The sequence below is a fragment of the Tubulanus polymorphus genome, chromosome 1 (genome assembly GCF_964204645.1).
Source record: "Tubulanus polymorphus chromosome 1, tnTubPoly1.2, whole genome shotgun sequence".
NCBI classification, from domain to species: Eukaryota; Metazoa; Nemertea; class Palaeonemertea; order Tubulaniformes; family Tubulanidae; genus Tubulanus; species Tubulanus polymorphus.
Window position 1 is genome coordinate 21,699,227 of NC_134025.1, and position 19,172 is coordinate 21,718,398.

At 39.7% G+C, this 19,172-nt stretch overlaps 2 protein-coding genes across 2 annotated transcripts in view; one reads left to right on the forward strand and one right to left on the reverse strand.

Annotated features, from left to right (window-relative positions):
- Positions 1-19,172, forward strand: part of LOC141898129 (ubiquitin-ribosomal protein eS31 fusion protein) — a 147,561-nt gene that overhangs the window by 20,559 nt on the left and 107,830 nt on the right. The window lies entirely within an intron of this gene.
- On the reverse strand, positions 454-7,278 carry LOC141914746 (prolyl 4-hydroxylase subunit alpha-1-like). The gene is made up of 12 exons (XM_074806031.1): positions 7,028-7,278; positions 6,779-6,939; positions 5,900-6,240; positions 4,978-5,029; positions 4,686-4,849; positions 4,245-4,409; positions 3,735-3,805; positions 2,917-3,031; positions 2,229-2,279; positions 1,737-1,820; positions 1,217-1,382; positions 454-692 (listed from the first exon to the last, which is right to left on the reverse strand). The coding sequence occupies exons 1-12, from the start codon at positions 7,228-7,230 to the stop codon at positions 622-624; spliced, it is 1,644 nt and encodes a 547-aa protein (XP_074662132.1). The 5' UTR covers positions 7,231-7,278; the 3' UTR covers positions 454-621.

The window sequence follows — 19,172 nt, forward strand, 5'->3', positions numbered from 1 at the left end:
TCAAAATCTCACATATCATCGCATATGAATAAAACATCAAGATCGGAGAAACGATTTCAGTTATCTGGATTAGAAATCAAAGTTCAGTAGTGTAAAGAATAAAAAACATGCTTGTGCAAAATCACCGAATTAATTAATGGTTTACCGAGAAAAACAGTAACGATTTAGGAGAAGGCTACCCAGTAATGGGGATATGAAAGTGATACATACGCTCCTCGAAATTTGAAATTGTCTCCTTGAAATGTCCTCGAATTCTGAAATGATTGATCTGTAGGGACCCTGGTCGTGTATCGTGATTCACCTGTCGATAATTCTATCTAAAAGTCTGCTCTCCGCAGCACATCTCCGGTCCGAATGACAATGAGCCTTTGTCCAGACCAACGTAACAACAAAACCCTAGTTTTTTATAGCAAGTTTATAATAGCTTGTTTCAGCAGTTTAGTTAATACACTTACAAAACTAGTAATTTCATAATTTTATTTGAGTCATGTGGTATGAGAATAACATTTGAATAATCAAAGGTTGCGTTTACGTAATAATCGTTAAGAGATGAGCTGTTTTTCAAACGGAAAAGCGCCACACAGGACTCAAAAATATCTACGTATTCGTTCACTCAGCTGTTCATGAGTATTGGTCCAGTTTGCACGGCCAGGTTCTGAATTGAGGTCCTTCGTGCACCCACTTATTGGAAACTGAAAGATATGCACAAAAACGGATGAATAGTTAGAGGAATAAATCATCCAGCATGCACGGTGGCTGACTCAGTTCTTTCAACAACATTTCTTGCTTGTCTATACTGTTATTGTTCAGTAAAAAAAACCGTTCTGATAAGAGATTGAAGGCGGTGTCCTGTTTCTAATGATATTCATTCGTGATTCCCAGCTAGATAAGCTAGATGTGACACGGCGTGATATACCGTGAATTTTTCGTGAATGGATAGGTAATTTGGATTGAACAAGGGTATTGTATTTAAATACCGCGAGAATCAAGCTAACCCAAGCTAGCCATAACAGACCCGGCATCTATAGAAATGAACTGATTACAAATTTTATTGTGGTTTACAGAACGACCCGGCCGATAAGGAGAAACAATGTATCTTTTTTCGCCATAATGTTTTGGAATGATAGTTAATTAATGCTGGTGAATTTAGGAAGACGGGTATTTCGCCAATTACGTATAGGCACCTGAGCGAGGAGTTGTTTTCTATGAGACCTACCCCATTTGGATCCGATCAGAACTGGGCACCCGGCGTGCAGAGTTCTAGTATCGTAGGATCCATTCCGTTTCAGATTCAACCAAAATACAGCTGCACCTTTCACAACAGGTACAGATGCGTCGGCGTACGGGAATACGGTGGATCCACCGAAAGATACATCGTTCATCTATACGAAGATAATTCAGAAATTTTAAACATCGTTAACATCGAGTCTACTGTATTTGCCATTTTCTAAATGGAAGCTTTTAGAAATACTGTATCGAAATGTCACTGATTTTTGTAGTTAATCGTTTAAGCGTTTTAGTTAGACACAGTTGTCATATCTACTCAGTAATCAGTAGATTAAGACCATCGATTGATATTCGTCTGATCCAGATGAATCAGAATTGTTCAACAAACAAGTAGATTTTAGTGTAAGTGAAACAATCAGTTTGACAGAGTCAGTTTGTAGCCGAGAAACAGAAAAGTAGATCGAATATTCGACATTATTCCGGTCGCTTAATGAAGGACGTGTACTAACGTAATACATCCACGTAGCCAGTCTGTTTCCAGATGTTTCCAGAAATGCAGGAAGGTTCCATCGATTGCCAGTTCCGATTTCATCCTACAAATAACGAAACCAGCTTGAATTTCGCGGCAAAGTACAGCATACGTATCCGTAGTGATATATGAATATCATTTTATTTCAAAATGCCCAGTATTTCACGATTCACTACAGATATGTATCAAACTTTATCATCGTAGATCTGTGCATAAATCTGCCCAGTTATCAAGTACACAGAATGAGAATGAAATGCTGAATTTAGGTAAATATTATTTCATTGGATTGAAAAGTATCTCACTACGCCAGTAGTACACGTATTCTTATTATATCGCCATATTGACGGGTGACGTTACATAAGCGGGCTTTTATCACATTTTTCAAATTTAGGAAATCAAGGATCACGATGGTCTATTTCAATATACTTTTAGACTTAAACATAACATCGTATGAAATCCCTCGTGTACTTACGAAATAATCATAGTGTGGCTCGTACATGCCCCCTACTCCGTAGTTCAACACCTGTTGAAAGCAATGCAGAAAAAAACATGAATTCGAAATATGAAATTTTTCAGGGAAGCTTGAGTTAACTCGAAAGGGCTGATTACGTATATCTTCATCTTTCGCTGGGGATATATTTCTTCATTATCCATTCAATGTGGGGAATTAATTTTGGCCTTTATTGTCTTATGATTTCTATGTAAAGTTCGATACATTTCCAGTGTAGAGACCCTCCTAAAACCAATATCTGTTATGAAGCTAATAGGTATCTCTACCAGAAAATGTTAGTTATAAAAAGTGTGGACCTACGGGTGCAAGGTAGGACCCCCCAAAACCTGAGGTCAAGTTGAGGTCACGCAACCAAAAAAGTCGACGACAACCAGTACATACTGCCTGTGTGTGTAGAGTATATACAATCGCTTGTGAGCTCTCTATAGAGCATGCTGACTCAGTGTCAGCAGCCAGGCTCGACTACTTTGCCATCTATCGGGGGTAATAGGAACCGTCACTTGAGGCGTGACCACGACCTAGTCTCTTTGTTTAAGCTGTCACGTGAGGCGTGACGACGCCAACTAAAGAGTTTTTAAGTCTCCAAATACAATATCGTAAAAGACGCATTGAAAATGAAAGTTCTTGGCTTATCGAAGATGTAACTGACCTGTAAATACTCGGCACCGCTAGCCCTCTCCAGAATATCCACGTTTAGACCAGTCATTATCGATACACGTGTGGACAACGTTTTCACCACCGGGTCGGTATCGTCGATCCAACCCCTAGAACGTGAAAGATCCGTTCATTCCTAGTCGTGTCAAAGCCGTGTCTCTGTCAACCCATCGTTTTAATAGTTTAATAGTTAATGTGGTTATAACGTTCGAACCGATGAAAAATATGGCGTTATTACGAATTTGGCATTATGAAGAATGATATTTTCATTGAATCTAATTTAGATTGAGCGAATTTGTTTTATGAAATATGTTGGCGTTTAGAGAGCAGTAGCATTGAAAACAGGATGGCGATATAACGGACTTTAACTGTACATGAAATCCGTATGAAATATCTTCCACGTGAAATCAAGCCATCATTGAGTAAATTTCTAGATTTGAAGTATAGATAGGCGAAGTTTAGTCGCCTGATTTGTGTTAGGGGACGCATATATCTATTTTCTTGAATAGTATCACAGGCGGTAATTCGATGATTCGAACAGGCTTCTTTTCGTCGCAAGATTTTCCTGCTGGACGAAACCGCAAACCCCCTTCTATCGGGTCGCCTTGAGCCCTACTCCGTACAAATCAAACCCCATGGATGGTAATATACATGTGAAACGTTGGTCGAAATTTTTTAGAATTTGCAACTATATTTGACAAGGATTTAGCAAGAAGTGATTAAACTAATAGGTTCATGTGCCCAGGGTATATCGTGACAAAGCTCATGTATATATGCTCATGTATATATCATGTATATCGGCTTGATACGTACGTTTCACTGACCCTGCTTTCAACAGCTTGATAGCCTTTACCATCATCTGCCACAGTGTTCGACCGAAACAACTGGATACGAGAAAATAAAAATCAAATCAGATTGTGGCGGCACCCGAAGCACTGTCGACCATAGTGATCATTTCATACGCTAAATCAAACTGAATAGAATCGATTCGTTAAAGAAATTACAGGATTACAGGACTTTCAAATATAAAGATAGATGTAGTAAATGTATATATTTACATTTTGAGAACACGCGGGACTCAAAATTCTAAGGGCTGTTTAGATGAATCAATTTTAATGATAACAAAATAGAGACGCCAATGGGGAAGGTAAAAATGTATTCCTATACGTATTTTTTGTGAACTGATTCATAAGAAAAAAGAAAAATTAAGATATACTAAGGCAATGATGAAGATTTTCCAATTGTCCAATCTTAAAGAATGATAACCATCGATTCCGTTTATGATGATAATGATTTCAAAATGATTTAATCTGCCATACCTACCATGTTAACCGCCTTCTTTTTTATGTAATTCATTTCAGTTTCGTGAATGACGTTGTGGAATAGGGCGATCTTTGGTCCGAGGCTGACTATCTCCACATCGGCCGGCCTGTACGGGATTTTCGTGCGCCTGTGGTAACATTTCAAGCGGGCCACGTATTCCTTGGACTGGAAACGATTTAAGTACAACAAATTACTCGAGCTCTCGATGTTTTATCAGTACAGTCAAAACCTGCTTAATCCGGATCGGCTTAATTCAGGTTTTGGTCTGATGTGGACAATATATTCGCAGCCCATTATTGTTCATAAATATGCAAGAAAATGACTTTATTAATCCGGATTTCCCGTAAACTGGATGAACTTTGTTGGTCCCAAATGATCCGAATTAAGCGGATTCTACCGTAATTAAAGAAAAAACAAATGATGGAGGTAAATAAAATTTACCCTTTGCACGTCATGTCGGCACAATGCCTCATATTTAGGTCTCCACTCAGCAGCGTAAGGTTCGATGTATCTATGAAGGGGTTTCGAGCGTTCTTCTTCTGGCGCTCTTTGGAACTTATTCTCATAATACTTCATATCTCCTTTGATCGCCGCATTCGTTGGGTCTGGGAATAAGTTAACATTATTGTCAGTAATTATGTTCTTGTTCTTAAAAAGAAAATTCAATTTTGAATTTGAATTTGAAAAAAGCCGATACATCGGGATGCTCTCCGGATTTCTGAAAGTTACTTGCCGATTTCTTTTGCTTCACGAATCAGTTGCACTGTCTTTTGTAGGTCACCGTGCTGTATAATTCAAAAAGCAAAAACTACGACTAATGATAATGATTTAATGCATTAAAGCAGACTTCTTAATTTGGATCAGTTCAATACGGAGTATGACATTATCCAAACGGGGAACAGGGGTGTACGCAGGGGATTGTGGGGCCGGTTCGCGGGGTTCGTACGTAGCAAACCTTTTGATCGGTAAATTACGATGTCACGCTTTTTTTCCAAAGTGGAGGTTGCAATCATCAGTAATCGTGTAGTAGATGTATGGATTAAAACACTTCTTTAAAAATCCATTGTTTTACTCAAATAGCTGTGATGTTACAGTTCTAGCTGAAAGATCATATTTTGATAAACAAACCACCCCAGAATTTTGACCGGGGACGCCTCTGTATTATGTAAACCTATGTACGTTAGAATGATTTCAAATGCAAATGTCCTATAAATCAGAAGGATGATGACCTCCCCCCATATTTCGGATCAAATGGGTTTTATCATGTAACGAACTAGGTTTCCATTGCCAGACAAACACGATCAATATAACGTACATTTATATACAAATGACGTTCATCTATTGATATGAAATACTTGAAATTCGAGTAAACTCTCCATATGCTGTGTTTTTGTATCTATATCCCCATACGTAATGGGATTTCAGTTGGAATTAAGCATCTCATCTCGTGGCCAGAAAATGATTCGTTCGTGTCGATCAAAATTATTATGATCCTTATTATTTTCCTGATTTGCTTATTGCATCAGCTTTGGCTTACAGATAACAACCTACCGTCTCACCTCCTGAGATCTCCCAAAAATGTCTTTTAGAAATTGTTTTGAATTCTTAAATGAATATCCTATCACTCACATCATAGATCGTATCGAGTTGTTTACCTGATTATAGACGGATGCCAGCAGTTTCAGAGCTCTTGCCAATGAGTACGACGATTGAGCACCTCGTCGGACTAGTTCAACGAAATATGTCAGCCAATCGACGGCTTCGTAAAGTAAGTAATCGTGTTTCGAGTAAGCGGCAATTCCGATTTCACGAAATTCATCCGCCGTTAGCGCGTCATGAACCGTCCCGTTCAGTCGGCCTTGGGCCAACTCGTCGAAACTTATGAAGTAGACGTTACGAAGTCGTATCAGTGCTAACGCAGCGCCTTTTACATCCTCGTCACCTTGTGGCCAACCTTTGCTTTCTTTCTTCATGTTTTGATAATCGTCAAGAAAATCTGAAATATTGTTCACGACATGGTTACTAATTTCCCTCCAACGAATTTCAGCAGGCGGTGATCTTGTGTGCGTTTGGAGTTAGATTTAGATGCAAATATGATAAGCATTGCAAAAGAAATTTTGGTATGTTTATTCGTCGATGCCAGAGGTAAATGTCTAGCGACGCTGCTGAAATTGCACTAATGGATTTCGGGAATTACAAATCTTTTTGAAGGGACGCCAGACCACTAGAAAAATCCCATAAGAGAGAAATTTTCGTCTGTGTCGATAATGTTTTACGTGAACGGTATTTCAATTTGAATTCACTATGAAAATGAGAAGCGACGGATCTATTTTTTGACACCACCGACGTTAGTCATCTAGTTGCACTGGAATGAAATTCAATCCACCAGTGTCAAGAGACATCTCAACGCCAGGCAGAACCCCAAATAAATTACGAAATTGATACCCAAACTGTTGATGTTTTCACTTTAGACAGAGACCCATAGCAAATCTATGTGTAGTTATGACGTGTTGACTATCGAAACTAATACTAACTTTCTATTGCTTTATCGGAGTCAAGTTTCTCCAGTTCACCGAGCCAGTGCTGCCAGCCATTTACCAGCCTTTTTAGGTGATGGAATATGTTCACGGGATGGTTTAGAAAATTTGCATCAAGTCTCTCCTTATTCCAGCGTTCTTTTACATCGAGTACAAATCTAATCAAAGAATTGAACGACACTCTTATCGATGGCTGAGAAACATGAGCCTATCATTTGCGTTTTGGATAAACAGATTATAACTTGCCTTTGAAATCCTTTAAAGATATCATTTTCTTTTGTTGATTCGGTAACTTTTTCAAACAACTTAACACTCTGCTTCAGTAAATATCCCTCATTTCCGAAACCTAGTTTTAGTTTAGCGACTGCCGTAAACGTTTGCGCAGAAATCGAGTTGCCACTCAAAAATAAACAAACGGTAAGCAAACTGAAATAAGTTGGTAAATTCATAATTGGAATGTGAATTAGACCGTCAGGGTGAAACCATCCGCAGTGGAAGATATGTCACATCTGCGCGTAGTCTAACTACGTGGACTGCAGAAGTCGCGTTGTAACATATGTCCTGTGTGAACCAACCAATTTGTTGCCCCCTTGTCTCATTGATACTTTCAATGTTAGTGTATATATTCATGTAACATCGTATATTATATGGAATTATCAAATCTAACTTAATCATCATTTGGTATAAGGATTTGATTTGAACAAGCTCAGTAGGCCTAGCTGAAATGAATTTTCGAAAATGTAGTAAATTTTATCATCAAATCTTCAAAAAGTTTCATTTTCAAAACGGTTTCTAACCATACATTATGCAACATTAAAAATGAAAGGTTTTCTAAAAAAGCGTAGCTTATCGATTGTTTTCTTGAAATCAAAGATGCTCATTAGTTTTCTAGAAAGCGCATGTAACCGGTTGGGTGTTATACCGGCAGGTTGGCTGGGGAACTAGCATTCGATTCACACCAGCGGTACTGGATTCCATCCATCAGGAACAACAAGGCAGTTAAACCTTACACGAATGTTACATGATTAAGTATTTCATGTAGTAAGAGATATAAAATATCATGAAATTGTAGATATCTATGATTATAAATTGTGTGACCTATATCAAGGCGACACATAAATAACATCGTGAAAATAGATTTCCAGGAATATCAACACTATAAAACAGCTTTGATACGCTTAAAATTTGCCTTCAACACCTTTTGAAAAATTCATAGTATCGTTCATCGAAATGTACATGATATCAATTAAACAAAAATTGAATCAATGTAGAATCAAATCGATTTAAGAATGATAGACACAGGGTGTCCCAAAAGCAACATGGGACCTGCATCGAACACGTGGTTTGAACAGGAACGGGTTAAATCCTCTTGCAAGACTGTGACCGTTAAGAAATGATTATAGAAACAATAACTCCCATGCCTGTGCTTTGAATTTATGCAAATATTCTCTTGTCAGTTTCAGAATCACTATCAATGTGCTTCCTGATGGAAATAGGGACATTTTTGGACACCTACGTAATACATCTTTAGGCTGGAAAATATTTTAAGGTCCAATGTGGCTAATATGTAATAAAATATTCAGTCTTGAAGTCACTCGGCTGTAAAAACGATTTCTTATTAGACGTATGTACGTATGTGATTTGCAATAGATATAATTTTTTCGTGTCGAAAATCAATATCTTCAACTGCCACATTGGTTCCTCCTATTATCTAGATACGATTCACGCATCAGCTGCTACCCCCCAATTGCTACGCCCAGCTGCTACCATGTGTATCGTAAGAACCTAATAAAACGAAAATCAAATTATTCCAGAATTCGGGAATTGCCATGAAAAAATGAATGAACAGAAGTAATGTTGAAATAGAAATATATTATAATGCATATATATTTACATTTGTATAAAGTTTTAGATTCCTGTTATATATACACCTCATAAGAGGTTATTCGGCTGTCTTAGGGTATTACGAGCAATCATCTCTTGATTGCTCGTAGCTTAGACATACTAATGCCTCATAAACCCACGTTTACCTGAAGCATACCAAAGATTCAGATAGCCGACAGTGTAACAGAATTAGCAGGGATTAATTGTTTACGAGAGGATATTGACTTCTTAGTTGTAAATTGATAGATTCACAGTTCAAACGAGATCATCGATGGAAATATGCATTTGACGCACAAAATGTTCCGAACTAGTTTTCATGCTCATGTTGATAGGTTCCAATAGTACTTGGCCGCGGACGCCGCTATCGCCGTACATCGGATCGGACAGCGACACCTGTCGCAGCGGATCTGTCTCGTCTACGAGTGAAAACACCAAGAAGCTTTCGCCGTCGATGATTACGACGGTACGCCCAGCGTTGGTTAAGTACAGCTGGCTTCTATTGCTCAAAGATTTCTTCAACGAAACCGTGTGCAACGGACATTTGGCGATTTGGATATTTCGGTTGCTGTTATTGAGAACGGCGTTCAACGTCCCGACAGTTCTATTGATCCACACCACGTAACGACTGTCATCCGTGAACCTCGGTTGAATATTCATGGCTCTGCCTAAAGATGTTTCTACTTCGGTAGATACTTGCTGCAATACATCTCCCGTCTCTAGGTTATACACCCGAAGATTGGCGTCGATCGCTACGCGTCCGTTCTTCGAAGTGTCCTTGAAACCGCCGGCTACGTTCAGTATCGGTACGTACGGGGCGAACGATTTGAAGTCGAATAAGCAATACCGCATACGATTGGGGAAGGTCTCGGGGGTGTACTTCAACAAAAAGACGGACGGTCGTAATGGAAAGCTAGTGATTGAAATAGCCGTTAAATAACCGAGTTTTTCTCTCAAATTGCATTCAGCGCTTAAGTGTGAAAAATTCTTCCCGCTGTAGATTTTTAAGATAACCCCAGATGGACCGGTTAATACCGCCATTCTTTTATCCGGCAATATTTCGACGTGTTTCACCACGTCGTGTAAGGTCGCATTTCGCCGTCCGTTTGTCATGCTATATACATAGAATTTTGACGCGCGAATGTTGTCCCGAGCCCACGTAGTGAATATGTAGTCCGACGAGTATCCAATAATTTTTTCATTTTTGAGATCGATGGTGTAAAGATGCGCCCCCGTTTCGGAAGAAAATACGCGCAGGATCGTACTGGGACTGTCATCAAGCAGTATAGGCGATATATCTTTGTCCGGTTTTAGAGGAGCCGATCGGGTATAGCGCGGAACAGCCGGTGTTCTCGGAGTGCTAGATAAACCTGGAACCAGCGTAGTATTCGATCTAGATAGAATAAGACTTTTTGGAGCCACATTTCCGACTAGGTCTTCTTCGATGATATTCGACAATGCGTCGTCGTTGTCGCCGCTATCTTCGAAGCAAACATCGGCGCGAACAATTTTCAGTTTTTCCAGTTCGCGAGCCTCAAAAAGCCCTTCTCTCCAAGCATCATCAAAAATACCTGCCACGAAATTAAATATTGGGGAATCGATTTTGACAATATTCGATGTTGGTGTCAAACCGAACACCAGTTCATGACTAGATTCGATATTTTCATTCGGCACGACTTCACTCGCTGTTATACTGTCACCGCATTCTAGGATAATTGGCCCAATAGTTTTCTGTTCAGGTGCATCAAGATCCTCTTCACTAACGGTTGTTTCTTTTAACTTATCATCCAAAATGTCTGAGTTATTATTAGGATCTTTGGTAACTTTTTCGTTGATTTCTGCAATGTTGCTCTCATTAACTGGACCTTCATTCTGCTTGGAACCATCAGTAGTACGCTGCAGATTTACATCAGTATCAGCCCCAGTATTGATTACGCCATCTGCACTTTCCTTGACCGCAACACATTTTTCGTACATCACCAACAGCTTCTCGCCATCTGACGTCATCGCTCGTGTTGTCGGTTTTTGTCGGGAGCTAAAGCGTCCGCAATCTAACTTCGTGCTTCGGAATCTATTCTTTACCATATCGAAATAGACGAGCTTTCCAGTTGCATTTCCGCTACCGTAAATAACGTTGCTCCCCTCCGGATAACGAGGATTATTGAAACCGGTGGGACATTTCTGTCCCTCGAGAACGATCCTATTCGTACCCCTGGATCGGTGTTTCGAACGCAACGTTTGTATGTCCAGAACGTAAACCTTATTTTGCGTCGCAACAGTGACCAGATTTGATACCGAAGAAGCTGTAATGTTGTAAATCTGCTGTTTGGTGTCACAAACGAGTAACAAGTTACCAGTCGCGACCCTGTATACGAAGAACTGACCGCAGTCCATATCATTTGGATCATAGCGCATGACAAGAGCGGAATCGCGCGTGAATACCGCAACAGCACCCTCGGATGGAGAACCGAGCTCGCTCAAAAGTTCTACAGCTTTGATATCCCAGATAAATGCTTTCTTACCACGAGCAGTATCGTAGTCGGCAAGTACGTAGAGATTGTCGGGCGACAACACCATTTCGGTGACTTTCATTAAGCGATCCTTGAGCAATTTCAACAAGTAAACATGGTCGTCGCCGATATCCGTTGGCGGAAAGGTCGCTATCGGGGTAAGGGGTAGTCCCGGCGAGATGATGCCTGTATTGTAGACATGTATCTCACCCGTGTGCAAACCGACAATTGAACGGCGACTACTATCATTAATCAGTACTTTCGCAGCGGCATCGGCTTCTCGAATAACGCCCATTTTCATGTTAGTCTCGACGCTGTAAACGGTCAATTTGCCATATTTCAGACCGATCAGGTATTTTTCGTCGGGCGTAATAGCGTGCGGTAGGTTAATGCCTTTTGCTTTCGCTAGAATTTCGCCAGTAGCCAGTTTGAAAAACCTGCTTACTGAAAACTCGCTCACGACCGCGAGAAAATTCGTCGTTATATAACAAATCTCGTGTAAACCAAGGTCGTCCTCGTCTTGGTAGTTGACAATCAGTTTTCCGGAGAATAAATCAAACACTTCGAATCCAAATGTGGGGTCGTGAAACGTACATACAATGTAATTGTCATGCGGGCAAAGCTTGACTTCTTGGTAGGTCTTCTGGTCGGTACCGTTCACCAATTCGATGATTCGTTGTTTTTCGCCGACGGACGTTTCCCAAAACGAAATTTGATTCAAGCACGTTTCTTTGGTGATCACCCGGCTCAGGTCTTTCGTGCATACGACTAGGCCTCTCTCGGTATCGTAAGGGCCCATATTTGGAGCGTAGTTGATCGATGTCAAGACACCAGGCTGCATCGCACCAAAAACTGGAAATGTCGGTATCAACGGACAATGTCGACCGCCGATCATGTCGCTCTGGGTTATAAGCATGGATATGTGCGGTGACGAAGCGATCATGTCTGACAGTCGACCGGATAATTCGACGTTTAGTGATTCCGGACATTTCCGAATGGATTTGGCGATATGTCTCAAAGTTGTCGATAACAATGTTATGTCGGTGTTATCCCCTAGTACGGGATGTTTGGTGTACGTGTTGTATTCGAGAAGAAGTGCTTGGGCATTTGCAGTGTACAGTCTAGCTCGCACGTATTCGTAATTATAAATCACGTAAGAACACAGATCGTCGTGTCGTTTGCTCATTTCCAAATGATGTGGTAGCTCGACAACTTTGCGAGTGTTGAAAATGTGCAGATTGTTCTCCAGCGGATCTGTGACCGTACGTTCGTAAGGTTGTGACGGTGGACACCCGTAACGGAATTGAGCGATGGCCATCTTCGTTTGCGATGAAGCGTAACCGATAAAATAGTCGGCCATCAAAGAGTGAATGTAAATCTTAAACTCGCTATCATCGAAGTAGATATTCTTGCAGCATTCAGCTATAAGTCTATGCCCGAACCTCAAAAGCCTTTTACCAGATATATCATATATTTTCAGTAGATCTCGGAATCCTTTCAGCAGACCGAATATCATAGCGTGCGGGATTTCCTTGCTGTCTATAACCCGGTGTTCAAGCAGATACTCGATAAGACGTCCATCCATATTCAAGACCCCTTCGAGTTCGTATTCCGAAACTCCTTGTTTGGCTGAGACGATAAACGCCGTAGCGTGCTTCACGAACACGTGACCGTACGTCTTCTCGAGTCGACTAAGTTGCCGTTCAACGAACGAACGAACGCTGAAAACGTTATTCGCAAGGTCGGCGTGGTCGTACGAACGATATTGGCGTATTTCATCGAAAAGCAACTTGAGAAATAGATTGGTAATACCGGTTGGATTCTGGACGGCTGATCTGGCGTAATTATGTTGCCCGTCGGACAATTTAACTTTAGACGATGCCATCCACTCTAGCATAGCGAATGTGGCTTCTTTAGTTTGGAAACGTTCTAGAACCAGCTTATTCGTTCCCCATCTTGCCTCAGCAGCAGTGACCATATCGGCGCATGAAGATTTGACGGATACTATAACTTTGATATTTTCCGGTAAGATGTCTGGTAACCATTTGTAAGCTGCGGGATTATGGTCGTTCGTCAATTGTTCGACGTCGTCCAGCAGTAAAACCAGAGGCGATACATGTGAAGCCATTTCCATAAGCACCTCGTGGAATTCCGTAACTAATGTGTAATAGTCCAATGGCGGCTTCCACTTTCTTCCAATTGTATCGTTCAATTGTTGGCAAATACTGATAAGAGCGCATTGGATATGGAGCGCTGTCTCCGTCAGGCCAAATTTTCTGTAAACCACCATCGAATGGGATCCGCATAACTGCGCAGCTTTGAAGGCTTTTGCCAGTAGTGTCGATTTTCCCGAACCGCTTTCACCGACCATAAGCAGAGGCTTTCTTTCGCTGGACTCGAGGTATTCGACGAGTTTTTGAAAGGCGTTAGTCCGCGTGGCGTGCACTTGGTCAAAATTAAGTAAACCTGTCCTCAAATGTCGTACAATTTCATTCTCTAATTCGTCTGTCCTGGGTTGATAAAACAGTAGAGACTTATGAATACGTTTCAGCATCTGTTCTTCGAACTTATTGCATAGCTCGTTTATATACTCTTTATGGTTGTATACATCGACATCTACCTCTTTGTCGATCCTATCCAACTTCACGTGCGCCACCAGGTGTTCCGGTAGAATCGATTTCTTTCGCACTAGAATATCAGCGTTCGGGTCGACGTTAGCCCCGCACATAGACCACGAGATCGAATACGGAATGATATCATCGGCAAATTTAGTTTTCAGGGTGTTTCCGATAGCGGCCATTTTCTTTCCGCTATCAACATCGACGTTCGAGTTTTCGAGTAGATCAATAAAGTCCGACGAAGATGATTCCGTCAAATGTTCGGCTATGTCGGAAATTGTTCGGTGTACGATGAAGTTCCCGCAACCGTCAGGTTTCGGAGTCTGGTTCAGCAGACCTAGTTTTATCTGCGTCTCGAAATCTGAAACGGAAGATTTTCTTACTTCAATCGTATTCGAAATATTTTGAATGACCAAGTTTCGGAATGACCAATGCCAGACGACGGTATTCGCCATCTTTCGTTTAACGGCCGCACGAATCCGACGACAACTTACCAGATTGAATGAACGGACGACATTCCTGTTCAGTGAGTTTGCAGTTTGTTAAGCACATACTCGCAGCCTCCTTCAACCTCAGCGTTAGATATTTGCTTATGGAATTCCAATCCGTATATCCTTGCGTCACAAATGACATGCTCTAAAATACATAAGTCACCGAATATTCTGATATTACATCTCCACACACAAACATGGACTAACGGCAATTCGTACATGATGTCACTAAAATATATATAGATCTGATCAGTTTCCCCGTTTGAATTTAGGATTTAGCATCGAGAAAGCATGGCCTGTTTCGCTTTAAGAATCTTGCTAACTACATGTATTTTGATAACGAGGATTAAAATTGGTCACATTTTCTTTGATGTAAACTCGCATATACACAATGTAAATCTATTAAGAATTTCATCCAATAACTTAAGATATTTTTCGGTTAGTTCCTGGAACTTACATCTGCCGATCAAAAATGTAAGTTATCGATCTGGCAGTAATTCTGACCTCTATAATCTGTTTTCTTGATCGTAAGATGTACTGCGGCGGCGTTCTGTTTTCGTCGAGGAAGTAACAATGTTCCAGCAAATCTACGGCCCCCGTGTCGTCTTTCAAAGCGGCTTCTAAAGCGATGAACACATCGAATGTGACCGAAGCCGGAATATGCGCCTTCCCATACTTTTGACCGAGCAAAATCTAAAGATTATTCAATATATACATTTGCTCATTGTCAGCATATATAGAACATGAATTTCTAGGGGCTGGTTTTATAGACTGGAATAACCTTTAACCCGGGGGCTACCTCAATTGAAAAAGATGTAAGTTAGCCCCCGGTTTAAAGTTAATACCAGTCTATAAGATCAGTCTATGAGATCGGCCCCAGGACATGTAAAGATGTTGTATACAATGATGTATTTTGATTTTTGTGAGGCTTAGAATTCATTATTATGCATTACAATGAATTCTAAGCCAGACACGCATATCAATACAAGGGTATTTTGCGACAAGATTTTTTATCATTTTCGATTTTTAAGAGTTGCAAAAAATCATGAAATTCCAAAAAGGCTAAAAAATGAAAAATCCCAATGATCAGAGAGTTACGTACCACGAAATTCGGACCTATTGAGTATTCTTGACATTTCTTTATTTCATGTTCCGCAAGTTCTGCGAGGTTGATTTCACCGACCAGACTTTCAGGCATATTCCACTTAAGATCTATCATCTAGAATCGAACATTTTCAAGGATAAACTCAATGAGATTTCCCCCATCCCGGTCCCACGGTAACACGCAAATACTTAATCCAGAATCCAGTGTTTCATTGTTGACTCTAGAGTTAAGTGATCGATTGAGAGTGACTCCAGAGTCGGAATCAGTTCAATTCAATTCAATATTTATTTCACGGAAAAGCAGAAGGTTGGCCCAGGAAGAACTAGCCACGCTCATCCATTAAGCCGGTTCCTGAACCGTGTAACAAAAGGCAATTAGAATGATTTATTTTCTAACTTTTGCTTTTTTTAAAGAAAAGATAGAATCTAAATTCGATGATTTTTAGTGAATCGGTGTTGATGATACCTGAAAATCTATTCCGTATTTATCGCGGCATATTTTGCGTAGTCTGGGTCGCACTCGTTCCATAATGGCTGTTCGCTCTGATTTCATATCTAATTCTTTAAATAGATTTAGAATAAGATCATCAAATAAGATTTGGATGAAAAAACAACATAGCTGTGAAATCAACAGAATGATGATATATTATCAGTGCGTGCTTTGTACGTCAATATCCATTGTCACCAGTTGAAACGTCTGGGACCAGTTGCTCAAATGTTGGTTGGTTAACCAGTGGCCAAAAGTTTGTTAAAGATAACCGGTGGATAAATACCAGATTCATAATGAACTAATAATTGTCATTATGTCTTACAAACCACAGGTTAACTCTAACCAACTTTTGAGCAACTGGCTCCAGGTTTATGCAAAAGTATTCATTTATGGAATCGAAAGAAATACCCCCACTCCGATGTGGAGCTACTGAATAGTAGGTGTTTTAACCAAGACTTTTTATCTGTATACTATATTAGGTGATCCATAAGAATGTGTGAACATTTGAAAAAAGATTTCGATAATGTTATCCAAGTGTGGCTTAAGTACACCTAGTCTATCACTGGGTTGCAGTTCTGTTGTGCGGACTTTAAATCCAAATAGGGCTTCGAAAACCTATCGTTAAATATTTGTAGAATAATATTTACCTGATGAACTGGAGCTGAGAAATACACGTACGACCCTGCTTTCGGTCAACGGTAGGTCCTCCAACTCGACGTTACCCTTCAACAAATCCATTCTGGACATGCCAGCTGCCGATTCCATGATCACCAAACCGAATGTCGAAATATGCTAAACGTTATATACGTGGTTTTTCAATCTATGTTGAGCATTGCCTCTGAAAAATAGAATGAATTTGTTTACATCTACACTTAGATTTCGGGTACGTACATATATATTTCCGGCAAAATTCTTATCAAAGTTATGGTTACTATGTATGCTGAAATAAACTAAATGTATGAGGATGTTATCTTACCTATGCGTTTTGCTCAATAGATTTAAGTTCCGACAAAAAAGTTCCTAATATACATGATATAAGAAATTACTCAATTACCTCAGGTCCACACTGTGTGAGTATATAATCACGTATTATTTCTACTCGGATTCACTCGTTTGACAAATATTTCCCGCCAATATAATGTCCTTATTTGCCAGTAGTTTATTGCTTAGCCGGGCGAGTAATGAATTACTGAAACTTCACAACAGTTCCTCTTACAGCTTATGCGTGAGCTTCTCTGTGAAAAGCTCCAATAATCCAGCTTTTACCGTACTTATGATAATTGTTAAATCGCCATTCTTTCATTTCGTTTTTAAAAAGTGTAAAACTTAAACCTGTATTTTATGCTATAAGATTTTGTTATATAACGTATACAAACGCTAGTTGATTGTATTTTGAATCTAAAGTAATCTGGCGTTGAATTCTGTTTATGAATATTTGAAATAAATCTAATAAACAATTCACAAATAAGGGTATCATCAATATCCATTTGTACCTCGAAGGAAAACTGTTATAAAAATTCGCACAGTTTTTCATTCGAGTATTGAGTAATGAACGTAGCTGGGAAATAGGCCAATATTGAATGTTTGGAAAGAGACATTAGTAAATAATAGATCTTTGTATGGACTACTTTTTCTCGCGTTCAATATGGTATAGGCAGATCTAATCTCTATAAGAGTTGTCGTAATGCCGATGCGTTATTTATGTGCGATTAATTGCCTATAGTCTTGAAACAACATCTAGAAAAATTGTTTTCCGTGTGATATCACCAGATATACACACAAATAATGTAATACTGGGCTTATTTTATAGACAGGTAACCTACTTGTTTTAAGTTTCGAAAAAAATATGAAATTTCTGATTTCATTATCATGTTGGACAGTCCACCCCTATTATCATTATAACAGAATTTCAATATCTTTCAATGAAATAGATTAAGAAGTATTGAAGCGTAAAACCCATCTAACATTGCATGCTTACCTGTATATTTCACTCCTATTCCCCTGACGATTGTATTCTTGTTCTTACCCCAAGTATTCGAGAAGTTTTAAATGATAAATGTATTTTACGGTGGTTCAGTGAACGAACTTATTGTAAACAGTACTGCGAGTTGCGTGGTGACGGCTCCACGGTGCGTGACTCCGACGCTGACCCGGTCTGTATAAGCCTACTAGAAACTGAGGATCGTTAACATACTACCTGGACTAAGGAACGTTCACATACCACTTGGGTTAAGGAATTAAACGCCTCTCTTAATCTCAAAGCGTCACGGATTAGTCGTTAATCTCCTGAAGGCTATTACGCGAATGGACAAATCAGTTTCTGTTCGATTATAGTCTATTCAAAAATTCAAGCCTTTCTCATTCATGTGCATATCAATTTCACGTTGTCTTTATGTCTCTCTAAAACCAACCTATTAGCGGCTATTCTTTCAAATGACGTGTATTGGAACCGAAAAACCACTCTACCGCCAGTTGAAGAATTTTGAATCTCAAATGTTTTTGTGACTACAGTCTTGTAAATCATAAGATCGCAAATAAGTTCAATCTACCTAATGATAGATGCCGTGGTCTAATCAATATTTTGATAATTATTCGCCATTTATTACATAACTGATTTCTCTTTCGGATAAGTGATGAGTATGTGACTGTGTGATTGTAGCACTGTGTTGAGGTGACCCTCTTCACAAGCATTTGGCTTCTCGGGCACTTTCATTGATATTATAACTTCTATGACATATTTATATATCTATTTGATTATGTATCTATAAAACTGAGTGTTATAATTTCAATGTAGATAAAGATAATTATTATCATTTTCATTCTTTATGACAATTCTATGAAAAAGCCAATTTAGTCGTCTAGTTAGATTAGTTCAGTTTGATTTATTTCAGTTTCAGTCCTTAAGCTTATTCCTCTAATACTGTTCGCTGACAAGAAAATATCCGAGGAGTTTTGCGGGGAACGGCGTCGGTTTAGAGGCGCTGGCGAGATTTGTGCGTCGATTCATTTGTCGTCGCAAAACAACGATTTGTATGCGTCTTTCGTATCATATCCATGATTCAAAATATCTGCAGTTGGCCGCCGAGATGAATACTCTCATTACAGGTGAACCTGTGCGGAATAAAGCACTGTTTTCTTCGACACGGTTTAACTAATGAACTACGAGAATCCTACACCGCCTGCGACGTGACCCCCCGTCCGAGGACGGCTTCGTTTAGAATCGGCGCGACGGTCGTTAAATCTCGGAGTTCAGACGTATTTATTACTCACGCGCGGTTTAATGAATGTAACCCGCGA

Bases quoted from the DNA above. Each gene is read 5' to 3' on its own strand.
- LOC141914746 (XM_074806031.1), bottom strand. From the start codon at position 7,230: ATGAATTTACCAACTTATTTCAGTTTGCTTACCGTTTGTTTATTTTTG. The intron at 2,280-2,916 runs GTCAGTTACATC...TGCTTTCAACAG, and splicing joins GCGGTGCCGAGTATTTACAG to GTGTTGAACTACGGAGTAGG. The intron at 1,821-2,228 runs GTAAGTACACGA...CGTTATTTGTAG, and splicing joins AGCCACACTATGATTATTTC to GATGAAATCGGAACTGGCAA.